At 37.6% G+C, this 14,453-nt stretch overlaps 1 protein-coding gene across 4 annotated transcripts in view; it reads left to right on the plus strand.

Moving 5' to 3' along the window:
* SYTL2 (synaptotagmin like 2) overlaps window positions 1-14,453 on the plus strand; it is a 64,514-nt gene that overhangs the window by 34,903 nt on the left and 15,158 nt on the right. The window contains exons 5-10 of one of the 4 annotated variants that reach the window (XM_042793306.1): window positions 4,544-4,613; window positions 5,201-5,297; window positions 6,303-7,184; window positions 7,961-8,032; window positions 12,877-12,921; window positions 13,528-13,626. In XM_042793306.1, the coding sequence (XP_042649240.1) occupies window positions 4,544-4,613; window positions 5,201-5,297; window positions 6,303-7,184; window positions 7,961-8,032; window positions 12,877-12,921; window positions 13,528-13,626 (1,265 nt within the window). Of the gene's footprint in view, window positions 1-4,543; window positions 4,614-5,200; window positions 5,298-6,302; window positions 7,185-7,960; window positions 12,035-12,876; window positions 12,922-13,527; window positions 13,627-14,453 lie in introns of all 4 variants that reach the window. The other 3 variants (XM_042793304.1, XM_042793305.1, XM_042793307.1) reach the window with 3 other exon arrangements.

Raw genomic sequence — 14,453 nt, forward strand, 5'->3', positions numbered from 1 at the left:
AGTAATACATTTCATATACTGACAGGACATTCTCTTCAAAAACATAAAAGGTAACGAGGTTTAAGAACATGTATGCAGTTGTTTGGAATATGACCAACTTAATAGTGGTCTTTAACCTGAAGTGATTTCAGGTCACAGCCATGCAAGGCATGATAATTATTGTTCAGGGCCCTTTCCTGCCCTTTGCTCCAAATTGTGCCACAAATTATTCAGCCTGTATGCCTTGTTCATGCGTGCTCGTACTCTCACCAATAGCTCAAGATCTTCCCTCTAAAGCAAACCCACAGTCCAGAATTTATGAGACAGTTGGAAGTGGTCCTTAGGAAGTGATCTAATATATGGACTGGATGCTTACTTGCACTTATTTTGCATAAATACTTGATTAGGTGTCTCAGATTATTTGCTTCTAAAACGTCAAAAGCTGAAGCAAGCAAACATGGCAGGACTATGTGCAATTCAGTGCTTATGATTTCAGTATAGGCTTATTTCAATATGATTTAGATTAGTTTACACAACATTGCATGTGGGAAATTGCAGGAGGTGTCATGTTTTTAAAATACTACTCCTTTCTATTCTCTTGGTGCCGGACTTCGAAAGAAACTGGTCTGACATGACTGTGGGTCTGTCTCTAATGGCAGCAGGTGATCAGGAATTGAGGGGAAACAGTGATGGGAAAGCAATAATCCCACCAGTTTGAGTGGGAAGGGAAAGCCTAGACACTTCAAACATTTAATTCATCAGTTGAGATAGCAGAGCCACAAGGAATTCATTGACTCTTCCTCTTGCAATGCAATGCTCTCAACAAGGCTAGACCTAAGAGGATGAAACAGAGTATCATTCTGGAGTTTAGGATTTTATCTAGTGAGTTCACAGTTCCTAGTGTCCAAATGCTGCATGTGGTTCAAGCATTTGGACTTTTAAAACATTTAAAAGTGCTACTTTAAGGGTAGGTTTGTGGGAGTTGTGGGTTTTAGGGTTTTGCAGGTTGTTTTTTTGTTTTGTTTTGTTTGTTTGTTTTTTTTTGTTTTTTTTTTTTTCCCCCCCCACTTCTTCGTCTAAGAGTGGACTTCAGCCCAGCACTGGCCTGCAGGCTTTGCACAAACTGAACAACTGCTAACCTGAGGATTGGGACCAGAAGATAACAAATTACCCAGACTTTTTTGTTGTTGTTGTTCTGGATCCTGTTCTTAATTCTTATTGATTGTGAAAAAAGTTCAGGTCTGGTAGATCTGTTTGAAAACTGCTCAGGGTCAAATCCAGCCCTGGGGCCAGTTCAACTGCTGTTAAGTTAGGGTACTGCTATATTAGGTGGAACAGAAATCAGCCCACAACTATATTCTTAAAATTAGCATTATGATCTTCATCCACGCACCCCAAATATCTAAATTCAGTAATAAATCTGTGAATGATTTTTTTTTTTTTTTTTTTTTTTCCTGGGGCATTATCTCACTGTGCACAATGGAGCCTTCACAGGCCAGGTGTGTCTTTGAAGGTGTAACCTTGCACAGAATGAGTTTTCACAGTGTGACTCAGACTGTCAATATTACTTTTCTTCAGTGATACCATCTGTCTACATGCTGAATCTCAAAAAAGGGCAATGTTAGAGGGGTTTTATCTTGCAAATTAAAATTAAGTTCTTTTCTTCCCAAGGCTAGAAAATACTCTTAGCCTACATTGAACAGGTGACAGTTGTGGGTCCTGGAGTTCTGCTAGGTGAAAACTTGCACAAAAGCCCTAATTCTTAAAATCCATGTAACTTTTCTGGAATGATGAGGTGCTGGGATGCCTAGATAAGGACATTTTTATGGAGTACCATTAAATAGCACTAGCTTTACTCACACCGGATTCTCTACCCTTCAGGATAAGGCCAGGAAACTTTTTTTTTTTATTGGGAGGCCATTTCTTTGTAGACTGTATTGACAATGCCTGCAAATCTATAACCCCTTTTTCCAGCTTTGCTCCTGCCTTAGCACTTGACAGGAACCAAGAGGCAACAAGCAATCTTGTCTGTGTGGAGTTTGGCCCTTCACTGTGGTTCTCAGCACTTTGTTTTGCCGAATTGCAGTGCAGGAATTTTCTAATCTGGGTGTATTTATCAGTTTGGTTTCATATGCTCTCTTAGATTAGCCTCGTGAATGCAGCATATCGGGGAACGGTTTGTTCAGTTTTGCCGTCTATATGGGTTGAGGTTAAACTCATATTTTCAGACCATTTGTTGTGACACTTACAGGATCCTGGGTGTGGTTTTCTCTTCTCTACCTTGTTTTCTTTAGAGCAGGGTTTTCAGAATGTAATGCCAAATTAACAACTCTTTAATTATTCTATGGTAAAACTGAAGCAGCATTGCATTAAAATATTGTGGGATTGTTTGTTCAATGAGACTTGGTTACCTCTCACCTGTAAAAATTGCAGACCAAAGAATGTCTTACCAGTTTCTTGCATCCTAGCATATGTAACAGTATTTTCCTCGTTCAAAATGAGTGAAGAGTTGAAGCATTCATGACCTAGTCTTTAAAAAAAATAAAAATAAATAAATCATGTTTTTCCTGTTAAGTAATAGATGGTATAGATGAGACAGAAAGTGCAGGAGCACACAGGTGCTCTTAAAAACAAAAACACAAACTCAAGTGCTTTATAAAAGCAAGAACGCAAACTCCAGTTCAGCAGAACAGAGTTTCTTTAAATATATGTAATTTCAGACTTTAAAAACAGAAGTATTAGAACTAAGGCTAAAAACCATAATGTAGAATGATATTTTTGAAAAGAAATTGAAAGTTACAATACTGAGCTCTAAGAACTAGATCTTTTTTCTTATTTAGGATCAGAGAAGAATAAAAAGAACAATGATAATCTGTTATACCTGGTGTGTGCATAGGAAAGACTGCTGCAGTTAGTGCTGAAATATGAGAACAGTTTATTTTTTCACCCATGTGACAGTTTCCATTACAAGATCAGCCCATAGCTTAAGTTTGTATCATTATGCATGGTGGTATATTTCTTAAAGGCAGTGCTGAACAAAAAGAGCAAGGAAGAAATACAGAAGTTTATAGCTCAGACTACAACCGGTATTTTTTTTCCTAGCTTTATGTCCAGGCTGCTTGTTATCGTGTCATTTTATTTTCTGCATAATAATGTATTTTCATTTGTAAAATGGGAGTGATGTCACTTCTCAGACACACTTAGCAGTCTAGAGGCTGGCAGCCTTTCAATGGTGGCTGCCAGACATTTTTTTTCTAAGTGTCAGAGTTAACTGAACTGTACCCTGGAGAAGATGGGGAAGTTGTTCTCTCCTCAGCAGAGCAGACTGTTGCCAGTTACCTGACTGGAGAGATCTTTGTCCATGTGAGGACGCAGCTCCTGTTTGAACCTGGAACTTGATGAGAGCTGGGAGCTGTTTTATTATCCTGACATACCACATCTGCCCTCAAAAGCATTGTGTTATGGCTCTGCTACTTACCAATCAATATCTGAAAGTCTTTTCATCCATACCAAAGATCACTGACCAAAGAAATATTCAGTATTGGAATCTCTTTGTACAACTATATGGGAAAAACTGTAGGAGTTGCTTTCCTTCCTAGCTTGAGGTTATATCTCCTGACTGGAGAATACTCATCTTTCCTGCCTTGTACTGTTTCCCTCATCCCCAAAATCATAAGCATGTAAGTTGGTTTAATGCCAGCATTTTCTAGATAAAGTTAAGATACTGAATGATGTTGTTATATGAAGACCGTATTTAAATACACATCTAACTTTCATCTTCAAAAAACAATTGATTTTTATATCTGAGATGTAGACAAACTCAAACTATAAAACTTTGGTTGTTTTGGAAAAAAACCCCTTGCATCATTCTGCAAATAGATTAAATATTTCTTGATGTAATATAGGAGCTGTCTCTCTTTTATCTGTTTTAATTTCTCCTTACCTGGGCTATACTTAGTCTGGATCACAAGTAATAACTTACTTCACTTATGTTGTCAAACAACAGATATTATGGATCTTAGTTGAAAGATTAATTTATAAATTGTATCTCTGAGGGAATGTGTGGTCATCTGTGACATGTCACAACCTTGCTGTAGTGGTGATGGGATTCCTCTGATTTTTCTGACTTGAACACATTTCAAAACTCTATTTTTATCAGATTTTGGCACTCTCCTCCACTTTGATTCCAGTCCTAGATGTATAAATGTAGGACAAGGATGGAGATGGCAACACTGATATTGTTTGGAGAGTGGCTGTATTACAAAAAACTTGCTCAAAACTCTAAAACATATAAGAAATATGGTTTATGACATGCCAAGTAGAAGTTGTATTGAATTCTTTAACAAGCAAAGAAATTTTTGCAATAAAACAAAGTGGCAAGAATATCCACTTGCTATGGAAAGGAGAAAACTTGCTTCTAAATCTGATGAGAACAGGTTAGAGAATTTTAGGTGCCAAGAGGTTATATCTGAGTATGTAAAAAACGAATCTTTGTTTTGTTTTTAAAAAATGCTTAAAGTAATGATCTGTTTGCTGAAGTTTATTATATGCATTTTCTTTGCAGTTCTAAACCAGTAACATCTATGTTAGAGAAACCAGAGGAAAGACCTATGAAAGCAGTCTCACCAGCAAAGGTATGACTGGTATTAAATATAACAGAAGTTATCTTTTATGTTTTCTGTGTTTCTTTGTTTCAGTGGTAAAGATAAATAAAGATTTGAGGAAGAAAGATAGTAAGGTGGAAAAAAATGAGTATTTTCTTGTCTTGGAGAGAAATAATGGAAAACACTCAAAATTCAGCACTAAAATACTGTTATGGCTATACTTGGGCTGTCTGTGCTTGACATTATTTCCAACCTCTTCGGCCACTGAAAAGAATTGTCCTGCTGTGTTCTACTATCTCTAAAGTCACAGAACTAGAGATAAAATTATTTAACTTACGACAACTTGAGATTTTTCAGGTGTATTTAGGCAGTGGCTTATCTCTGCAGTTGGTGACTTCAAACAGAACAATATGAGACTATCACTAGCACTTCTAATAGTTCCCTGGTTCATATTGCTTAGTTTTTTTTTGTCATGTATCCAATTTAAGAGGCATGCTTTCAGACTCTTTGCTGACAGGGTAGTAAGGTAGAGGAAATCACTGCACTTTCATTTATTTTACCAAGACTGTACTGATACAGTAATTTGACTGCAACTATAATGCTCATTCCTTTTTTAGCAAAGGAGAAATCCATTTAATACCACTGCATCGGGTGATAACTTGAACAGTGGGGAATCAGAAAACATACCAGCCACTCTACCTCAGCTATCAAAGGGTAAATATACTTATTTAGCATATGACTGTGAATTTCTTGGTAGTTTATATGTAAATTATTTTAACTTTAATTTCTTCTTTTTGTAAGATATCAAAAACTACTTGGAGCTATCAACTAGTTCATTTCAAACCCTGTATTTTGGAAATAGCTGTTTACATGAGTAAATGGATTTGCTTCCTTTGCTTTACTCACAGTTCTAGTCAGTATGAAGCATTCCATCTGAGAGGGCTGTTTGTCCTGAACTGCAGTCAAGAGAACAGAGAAACTTCCTTGAACTTGGCATAGCTGTCTTTATGACCTTCCAGTCATTGCTACCATTGGCTCAAAAGAAGCCTAACTCTCTTTGATCTTTATATGTTAACTTTGTTTTCTCAGTCCTGTTTATTTTTGAATCCTCCCTTTCCTGCAGTATTCTCTGCAAGCAGGTAGATGAGTGATGATATACCATGATACAGGCATTTGAAGTAATAATTTGCAGGCTCACATGTGGAAATTACTCTCATGTCTCTCATATAAAGCTTGCTAACAGGAAAAAAGAAGACTTGCACATTAGAGATACAAAAAATTTAATCTCCCTACCAGGAGATCATTTCTGCATTTTACTTTTTTCCATATGAAAATAGCCTGTTTCCATTTCTGTAGGTTGACATTTATGTTCGGAACCTGAAGAAGTATTTGTATATTCAAAACTGACCTTCCCTGCAAACTGTCCCTTGCAGGAATAATGCTGATCAAAAATTTGCTGTGCTCTATATCTTTGGAATCATCAAATAGTTAATATTTCTAGAATAAGAAATAACTGCAGGATTTTCATCTGCTAAAACTTCCTATTACATACAAATGAAATCAACACCTATGTTGAATTTCTGCATGTGTTTTACTGCAAATGTTTATAATAAGCCAATATAATCATTGCATTCTAGATCTACACTGTGTCATACCTCTCTGTTTATGCAGATGAATGTTATGCAAACTCATGATTTCTCCTCTATATATGTCTTACAGAAACTTTGTCAATCTCAGAAGAGGGTCAACCTAAACCAAACTTACAAAATGTTGAAATAGAGAAACATAAGCAGCCTTCTGTAGAACCTACTGATGAATCACAGAAAGGACTAGTTAAGCGTCCTGTCCCAAAAGCTAGAAAATTAATTCATAAAGCAACAGGTCCTGTGTCACAAAGAGAAGATTTTGTGCCAAAATCAGCCAAACAGACCGAGAAGATTAATAGCATTGGTACACCACCCAGGGGCATTCTGAAGCGCAGTTCAAGTTCAAGTTCCACTGACTCAGAAGTTCGTGTTAGTCAGAAGTTAGACGTTCAGAAAAAGAATGGTCTTCCTACTGCGACTATTTTTGAAGGAGAAGCTGAGAAGAGCTCTTTTATGGAAGAAGCAGAAGACTCCACACAAATTTCACTAGAAAAACTAAAACAAGTGAGGTTCTCATCTAGCACAAGTAAAGGAGAACCTCTGCAAAGCCCACAGCTACACCATGGTAGAGAAACAGGAGAGTTTGCTTTGTTAGAATCTGATGAAATAAAGAGTAGTGGAAGTGATGCTGCTAAATCAGATTCATTTGGGAATAAGCAAATTCCTACTGTAAAGCCTTTGGGAACCTATTCATCAGCTTTACAAGTGAAAACAATAGATGGCTTACAAGAAGACACATCGGCATCCAGCCCTTGTGACACTAATAGGTCAGTCTTCCTGGTTAATGAAACCTTGCAGACAAAGACAGTTACTCCTAAGAAACTTGAAACTCCACAGAAGACCTCCAGCAATATCCTGCCAAATAGCAACAATGAACTGAGTGTTGATGAGACATGTGAAAATAAATCCAACCAGATCTTGAGCCGTGAATCAAAGTCACACAAAAACTTTACTGGTAAGAGACAAATAGGAGTGAAGAACAGAATGCAATAGCATATAGCACATATTCATTAGTGTTTAAATCACTTGTATCTAAGAATTAAAAACTAGGAAACAGAAATAGTAGGAATCTGATACATACTGCAGAATTAAATTCTAAATCACTTTTTTTTGTGGTTTAATGTTCTAATGTAGTCAATATTTTTTAGATAATCTTCTATTCATATTCTTAAGAATTAACAATCAGATCAGAGCTTGGATAGGCACCTTTATTGTGGATGATGAAGGTGAGGTGATGGCATTTGGATAAAATTCCTGTCATAAGGCTTGGTAAATCTGTCTGCAAGAGAACTGAAGAATTTTTTGGTGTACTGCTGTCAACTGTCCTTGGTAGTGATCCAGTTCTGACTTGGGGATTTGCTCATGGGACTAAACATAAATATGCTGGGTTATACCTCTGGCTGCCCAGCCCCCCTCTTCAATGTCGTCATTTCCTTTAGAATGAGGATAACCAGTCTTATCTGCTTGCACCGTCAAAAGTAGTATGATTAATCTTCCGATAGAATATCTCAATGCAGGACTTTTTTTTACTCTGTTGCTTGCAGTATGGTTCTTTCAAAAAATACAAGGATGGAGAACTTTTTTTTTTCTTCTCTGCTAAAAGTTTTTTTTTTTTTTTAAAAAAAAAAAAAAAAAAAAAAAAAAAAAACCCAGAGCTTTTTCAAGATAGATGAAACATTCATAGCGTTGTGTGTCTGATTCCTAACTCTGATAAGTTTGTTTACATTATAGATAAACATCAGCTTTCTGCTAAGACAGAATCACATGAGGTGTCAAATACCAATTCTACAAGTCTTCAACAAGGTAAGCCTGATCTTGTTGAGGAGCAAGATGCTAAAACCACTTTCAAGCCTGACAAACATGCTGATGAACTCAGGAAAGTGGCTGATGAATCTGTGACAAAAGTTTTAGACTGGTTTAAAAGAAGTTCTGGTACTGAAGATAGGAAACATGTATCAGCCAGATCCCAAGGCAGGCAACCCAAAGAGGAAGTGGACTTCTCATCCAGAACAGCACTTCTTCCTCCAGAACACAGTGGGCCTAGCATGGGTGGAAAAACAAAAATTACAGAAGAGTTATTGTTTGAAAAGAATGAAAACCAGAATAATATTTCACCTGCATCATTTATTTCAGAAGATACACAGCTGATAGAGAGGTTGAAACCTAAGAAAGGGGAAGAGAATGAGGAGCAAAATGACAAATCACTAATTGAATTTGACTGTACAAGAGCTGAAGAAAGAGAATGTGGTCAAGAAATCAAGCAACAAAATAAAATACCAAGTTTCTTGGAACATCAAGAACACAAGCTACCAGCTCAGAAACATGAACTAGAGAAGGCAATACAAGAAAAAAGAAGAATAAAAGAGATCAGAGCATTCTGGGAAAGGGATAAAACTATCCCCAGTCACAGAGAGAAAGAAGTTAGTTTCAATACTAATGCATCAGGTGGCAGTGCATTGAAAGGTCTCAGAGAAAGTGACAAAATAAACCCAACTGTAGTATACCCACCTAATGGATTGGATGATCAAAGCAAAAATATGTTAAGAAGTGCTGAACTAAGTTGTGCAAACCAGGCTTCAAGAAATGAACATAAAAACTCTTTTGAGTTTGGACCAGGCCATGAAGTTCAAAAAATAGAAAGAACACTTCCATCTCATGGTGAAGTTCATGAATACATAGAATTGCCAAAAGCCAGTAATTTGCAGACAAGATTTGATGCCACTTCAGCTTCCCCAGAAAGCAAAGACAAAGATGAGAAAGAAACACTTAAAGTTGCTGCTTGTTCCCGACAGAAGCCTCGCTTCCAGATTTTGTCTTTAAAAGAAAAAATGAATGAAAAGTCCAAGAATCAAATTTCAGATCCTTCACAGTTCCAGAGTTTAAGAAACTTCTGGGATACTGGCGTTAAATTACAGAATAGCATTGATAGGGTAGGTGTTTCTTTGCCAAATAATACTAGTTCAATAACCTATGAAAGAAAATCAAAGGAAGATAAAAAAGAGAGAGATAACATGAGCAAGCAAGAGTTAATTCAACAACAAACCCAAACATCTGAGAGAGAAAAACCACAGAAATTAGATTCCGTAGTATGTCAACTGTCTCTAGGATCACCTACCCTGAAATGTCTCAATGTGGCACACCCCAAAAATACAGACTTTGTCCAGCTGGACAGAAAACCAGTTATCTCAAAATCCCAGGAAAACATGGGTCTTCCAGAGCAAGAAGTTAAAGAATGTATAGAAGAAAGTATTGTTTCATCAAAAGAACATCATGTTTCCTTGCAGTTGCTCCAAACACCTGGAGATAAAGATGCTTTAAAGGAGACAGCAGTAGATGATTGGTTATGTTTGCCTATAGAAAACGTGGAAAACAAGACTACTCTATTAGATGTTAGTGTCCCTAAAGAGGAAGTTGCAGAGACTGTGGATAAGGTTGTTCTACCTAAAGCTGAGCTTGATATATTCAAATTAGGCCTAAGGAAGTTAGGAAAGGAAGCCTGTGAGATGCCATCTAGCTTGAACCTAAAAGAAAACATTTTGAAAGAGACAATTTTTCCCTCAAATTGGTGCAGGGTCTTTGAAAGCACAGTAGGACAGAGCTATGACATGTCTCCTGCTGATCAGAGAGAAGAAATGAGCAAAAGCATAGGAAAAATGCATGTGCCATCAATAGATGAAAACAAAAAAGGCCTCTGGAAACTCTTTAGGGAATTTGAACCTCTCTGTCTACGACATCAGGCAGCAGACAAGGATAATACTCTTGAGGGTTCTCAGAGGCCTCAAGTTGGTTTGCAGAACCTGCTCAGAGAAACCTTTTCATCATCTCAACCTTATGAATATAGAAGTGTAGGAATCAAAACATCAGATGACACAAATAGTATATCACAAACTAATTGTAGTGTAGGAGTGACATGCCAAGAATATACTGATCACACTGAAGAGGTCAAGGAGATCACAGAAAAGTCTGTTGCCCCATCCAAGGACAGTGGTTTGAGTTCTGCTTTAGAGAAGCTGCTGGAGGAGGCCTCTGAAACAGCACCTCCTAAACCAAAATGTGCCATTAGCACGATACAGAAAACTGCTGAGGTGGAAGTTAAAAGAATGACCTGTGAGCATGATAGAGAGTTGCTGCAGGAAATCAATGAGACTATAGAAAAGTCTGTTGCTCCATCCAAGGTCAGTGGTTTGAGTTCTGCTTTAGAGAAGCTGCTGGAGGAGGCCTCTGAAACAGCACCTCCTAAACCAAAACATACTGACAGCACAGTATGGAGGCCTGCTGAGGTGGAAATTAGAAGAATGACCTATGAGCATGATGGAGAGTTGCCACAGGAAGTCAGTGAGACCATAGAAAAGTCTGTTGCCCCATCCAAGGACAGTGGTTTGAGTTCTGCTTTAGAGAAGCTGCTGGAGGAGGCCTCTGAAACAGCACCTCCTAAACCAAAACATACTGACAGCACAGTATGGAGGCCTGCTGAGGTGGAAATTAAAAGAATGACCTATGAGCATGATGGAGAGTTGCCACAGGAAGTCAGTGAGACCATAGAAAAGTCTGTTGCCCCATCCAAGGACAGTGGTTTGAGTTCTGCTTTAGAGAAGCTGCTGGAGGAGGCCTCTGAAACAGGACCTCCTAAACCAATATGTGCTATTAGCACGATACAGAAAACTGCTGAGGTGGAAGTTAAAAGAATGACCTGTGATCATGATAGAGAGTTGCTGCAGGAAATCAACGAGACTATAGAAAAGTCTGTTGCTCCATCCAAGGTCAGTGGTTTGAGTTCTGCTTTAGAGAAGCTGCTGGAGGAGGCCTCTGAAACAGCACCTCCTAAACCAAAACATACTGACAGCACAGTATGGAGGCCTGCTGAGGTGGAAATTAGAAGAATGACCTATGAGCATGATGGAGAGTTGCCACAGGAAGTCAGTGAGACCATAGAAAGATCTGCAATGTCCAAGGCTGAACATGAAGTATTTGATGTTAATTTGCAGAAGCTACAGAAAGATACCTCTGAAACAGCAGCCTCTGTGGTGGAAAATATGGATAAGAAAATGCAAGGTAAAATACAGACTAGTCAAAGTATGAATTCTCCACATCGACAAGAGAGAGATCCTCCTCAAGAAATACAAGAAACAGTAGAAAAAACTTCTGTTTCAAATATTGCACAGTTCAGTGAATTCAGTAGCTCTTTAGAAAAGCTTCTTCTAGAAGCATCTGAAGCTTCACCTCCAATATCCAAAGAGTTGCATAAACAAGAAAGGTTTGGGGTTCATACATTTTCATCACAAAAAGAGACTCTATTCATGACAATGTCACAGTCATATGATGCTTTACATAGCTATCGTACACAGATGAAGATAGCTATCAAAAGGGGCACTCCAGAACAAAATATCAAAGCCTTAGTAAATGATCTTGCAGTAAGTGAAATTGAAGCTTCTGATCTTTCTAAAAGAAACGGAGCTATTAATAAAAAAGTAAAGAGAAACATGGCTTCAGTTGATCATCTTCCCTTGGAAGGAGAGACCAATATGAATGCAATCAAGGCATTCAAGATAAATGAAAAAGGAAGGAGAGATGAAAGCACATCCTTGGATCCTTCTGAACAGAATTCAGAATTTAAAGCACTGTTGAAATTCAGAAGAGCAAGCACACCACTTAAAGATGAGAGCAACTCCCCCCAGCTGGAAGGAGCTCAACTCTGCCTAACGTCTCAGCATGAGGATAATGAAGTGGAAGGGGATGGCTCAAATTTGGGATCCAAGTTTTCAGATGAAAACTTTGAGTCTCACTCTGGAACCAGAAATTCAACTTGTGAGCCATTTGATTTCTAAAATTCATGGTGCTGGGTTGTTAAACATGGCTATAATTTTTTTGGTAGCCAACTTGAAATACGTTAATGAAAAGCCTGTGTGATACTTATTTCTTAATTGAATGCTTTGAATATTTGTTGGGGAAGGATGGGAAGAACTAATTAAGTCCTTTAACTGGAAAGTGTTTGACAAACACGTACTGCATATGGGTAAGCCTCTTCAGTAAGGGTAGTTTAGCAGCATGAATCAATCACATCAGTTTTCATGATTTACCCTTTTCTTCCTCCCTTGAGTCAGCTCCTTCAAATTAATAATGTTGTAACACTCAAAATATGGTATTTCTTTTAAATATCCTGGATTAAAAGAGGAAAAAAAAAAAAAAAATATCAGTGGCTGACTGAGTTCATTCTTTAGTTTGACCAGCTAGTCTTCAAAGGTAAATAATTATCAGTGGAATGGCTGGATATAAAGACAATACCATTACTCTGTGCTATTTTGTTTAACATTGCTGCCTGTTGCACTGGAAATTTACCATATAAATGAATTGGTCTATTTATCAGGATTCTTATTAGTTGGTTGAGTGGCAGATCTAGTCAATGTATATAGAATGTGATAGTCATTGAAGAGCTTAAGGTAGTGGAGGTAATTTAACCTTTTTAATCAGCTACTGAAAGATTTGGAATATTTTCTTCACCTGGAGAATTCAAGAAGTCTGTGAAGTTTCCAGGGCCTGCCAACTTACTCTTGAGCCTATTTTGAAAGTGAGATTCCAAAGGAAGTCAGTGAAAACTCAAAACAAATGAGGAAAAATTAAACATAATTTGTTTTTAACTGTAATTACAGACAGCAACGCTATACAGCCTGGTTTCTTGGCTGATGGGGAGGAAGGTAAGGTGGGGAGGAGAGAAGGTCTTAAAGGTTTCTGAAGGAACTAGCTCTGTCTTGATTTTGCTCTTGGAGACAACTGCATAAATTCAGGAATCCAAATATCTCCACTGTTGGGCTTTTCGTGGTTGCCACACAAGTATTGAAACAATTACTTTCATTAGGGAAAAAAAATAATGGATCAATTTACACAGAGGAAAAAACTAAAGATACTAACTTTTTTTGTGCTGATTCATAACAACATGGTTACAAAATGGCTAAAGTCTGAGTTTATCCTATATTGTTCTTAAACAATTAAGTACCATAATTGCCTGAAACCCCCTTATTAGTCAGTACAGATGGAGATACCTACATGGGGCAAATAAATCAACCTGCTTCTCTCCACTGATAGTTGAGAGACTTTAGAGAAAGCGAATGGACACTTAAAATTTGACGATTATTTTGTTTATTTTGGATTTATTTTGTATCTTCATTGTACGTTCACTGTCTTTGTTAACAGTCAAAATAGATTCTCATGGGAAGTCCATGGTTTGTTTTTTTTTTTTTTAGTGACTTGCTTAAAATGGCATGTCTGTGTGTGCAGTGTTCATGTGTTTTGTCTCATAACAGGTTCAGAAGAATTAAACCCTGTTTTGATGGCTTTGAAAAGGAATGCAGATAGGAAAATGCCTTCCAAAAGTCTTGAGGACATTCCATCAGCCACCTCAAGTGAGCACAAAGCTTGTGTGTGTCTCCCATGACCCCCAGTTTGGCTTAAACATGTTCATGCTGGTCTTCTGTACAGCTTTGCCAAGTAGTGGTTTTGTCTTTGTTTCTCAATAAGCTGTATGGAGCTTGTACTGTAAAACTGAATTATTTTCTCATACTGCTTAGTTTTCAGTTCTTTGTGTTAATTTTGAAACAACACTGGTCTATGGACACATCTTCCAAAAACGCACTATGTTAATCAGTGATGAACTGTTTCATGGATAGTGAAAGTATTGGCAACTACCCAAATCAGTAATGAGTAACAACTGCCATTGTCTCCTGGCTGTTTGTTTGGTTTAAATCAGTAGACAGTGGAAGTATGAAAAAATCATTTTAGTTTAGTAGTGTTTCACCTCTCTATTCTAGCAGCTAATATACCAAACTCACTTGAAGAGAATACAGTGAGACAAGATTGTACTTAAAATTGATTCCTGACTTTCCCTCTGCAGCCTTCTAGGATATTTTTTTTTTTTTTTAACTATTATTCCTGTCTCCCTTCACCCTGCCCCTGAGTGTTTTCCTGCCTATCCTCATGTCTAATGGGGAAGATGCAAACTGAACTTGTGTTTGTAAAATGGAGTGTGAAGGTGTGGATTTTGAATTATGTTGGCTGTCGGCAGATTACTCTTCTAATACTACTTATGCTATTGCTTGTTTCTAACTAGTTTCTAGGTACGCACTAACATCGTTGCAACAGCACACTTGGTAGAAACTGTGTCAACTCCAGTCTGCTGCTTGGATGTAGGTTTGAAGTAGCATTTGAAGTAGCATGTGAACTAGAAAGCATG

This window comes from Tyto alba, unplaced genomic scaffold (assembly GCF_018691265.1).
Source record: "Tyto alba isolate M040663 unplaced genomic scaffold, T.alba_DEE_v4.0 Super-Scaffold_2, whole genome shotgun sequence".
In the NCBI taxonomy this organism is placed as follows: Eukaryota; Metazoa; Chordata; class Aves; order Strigiformes; family Tytonidae; genus Tyto; species Tyto alba.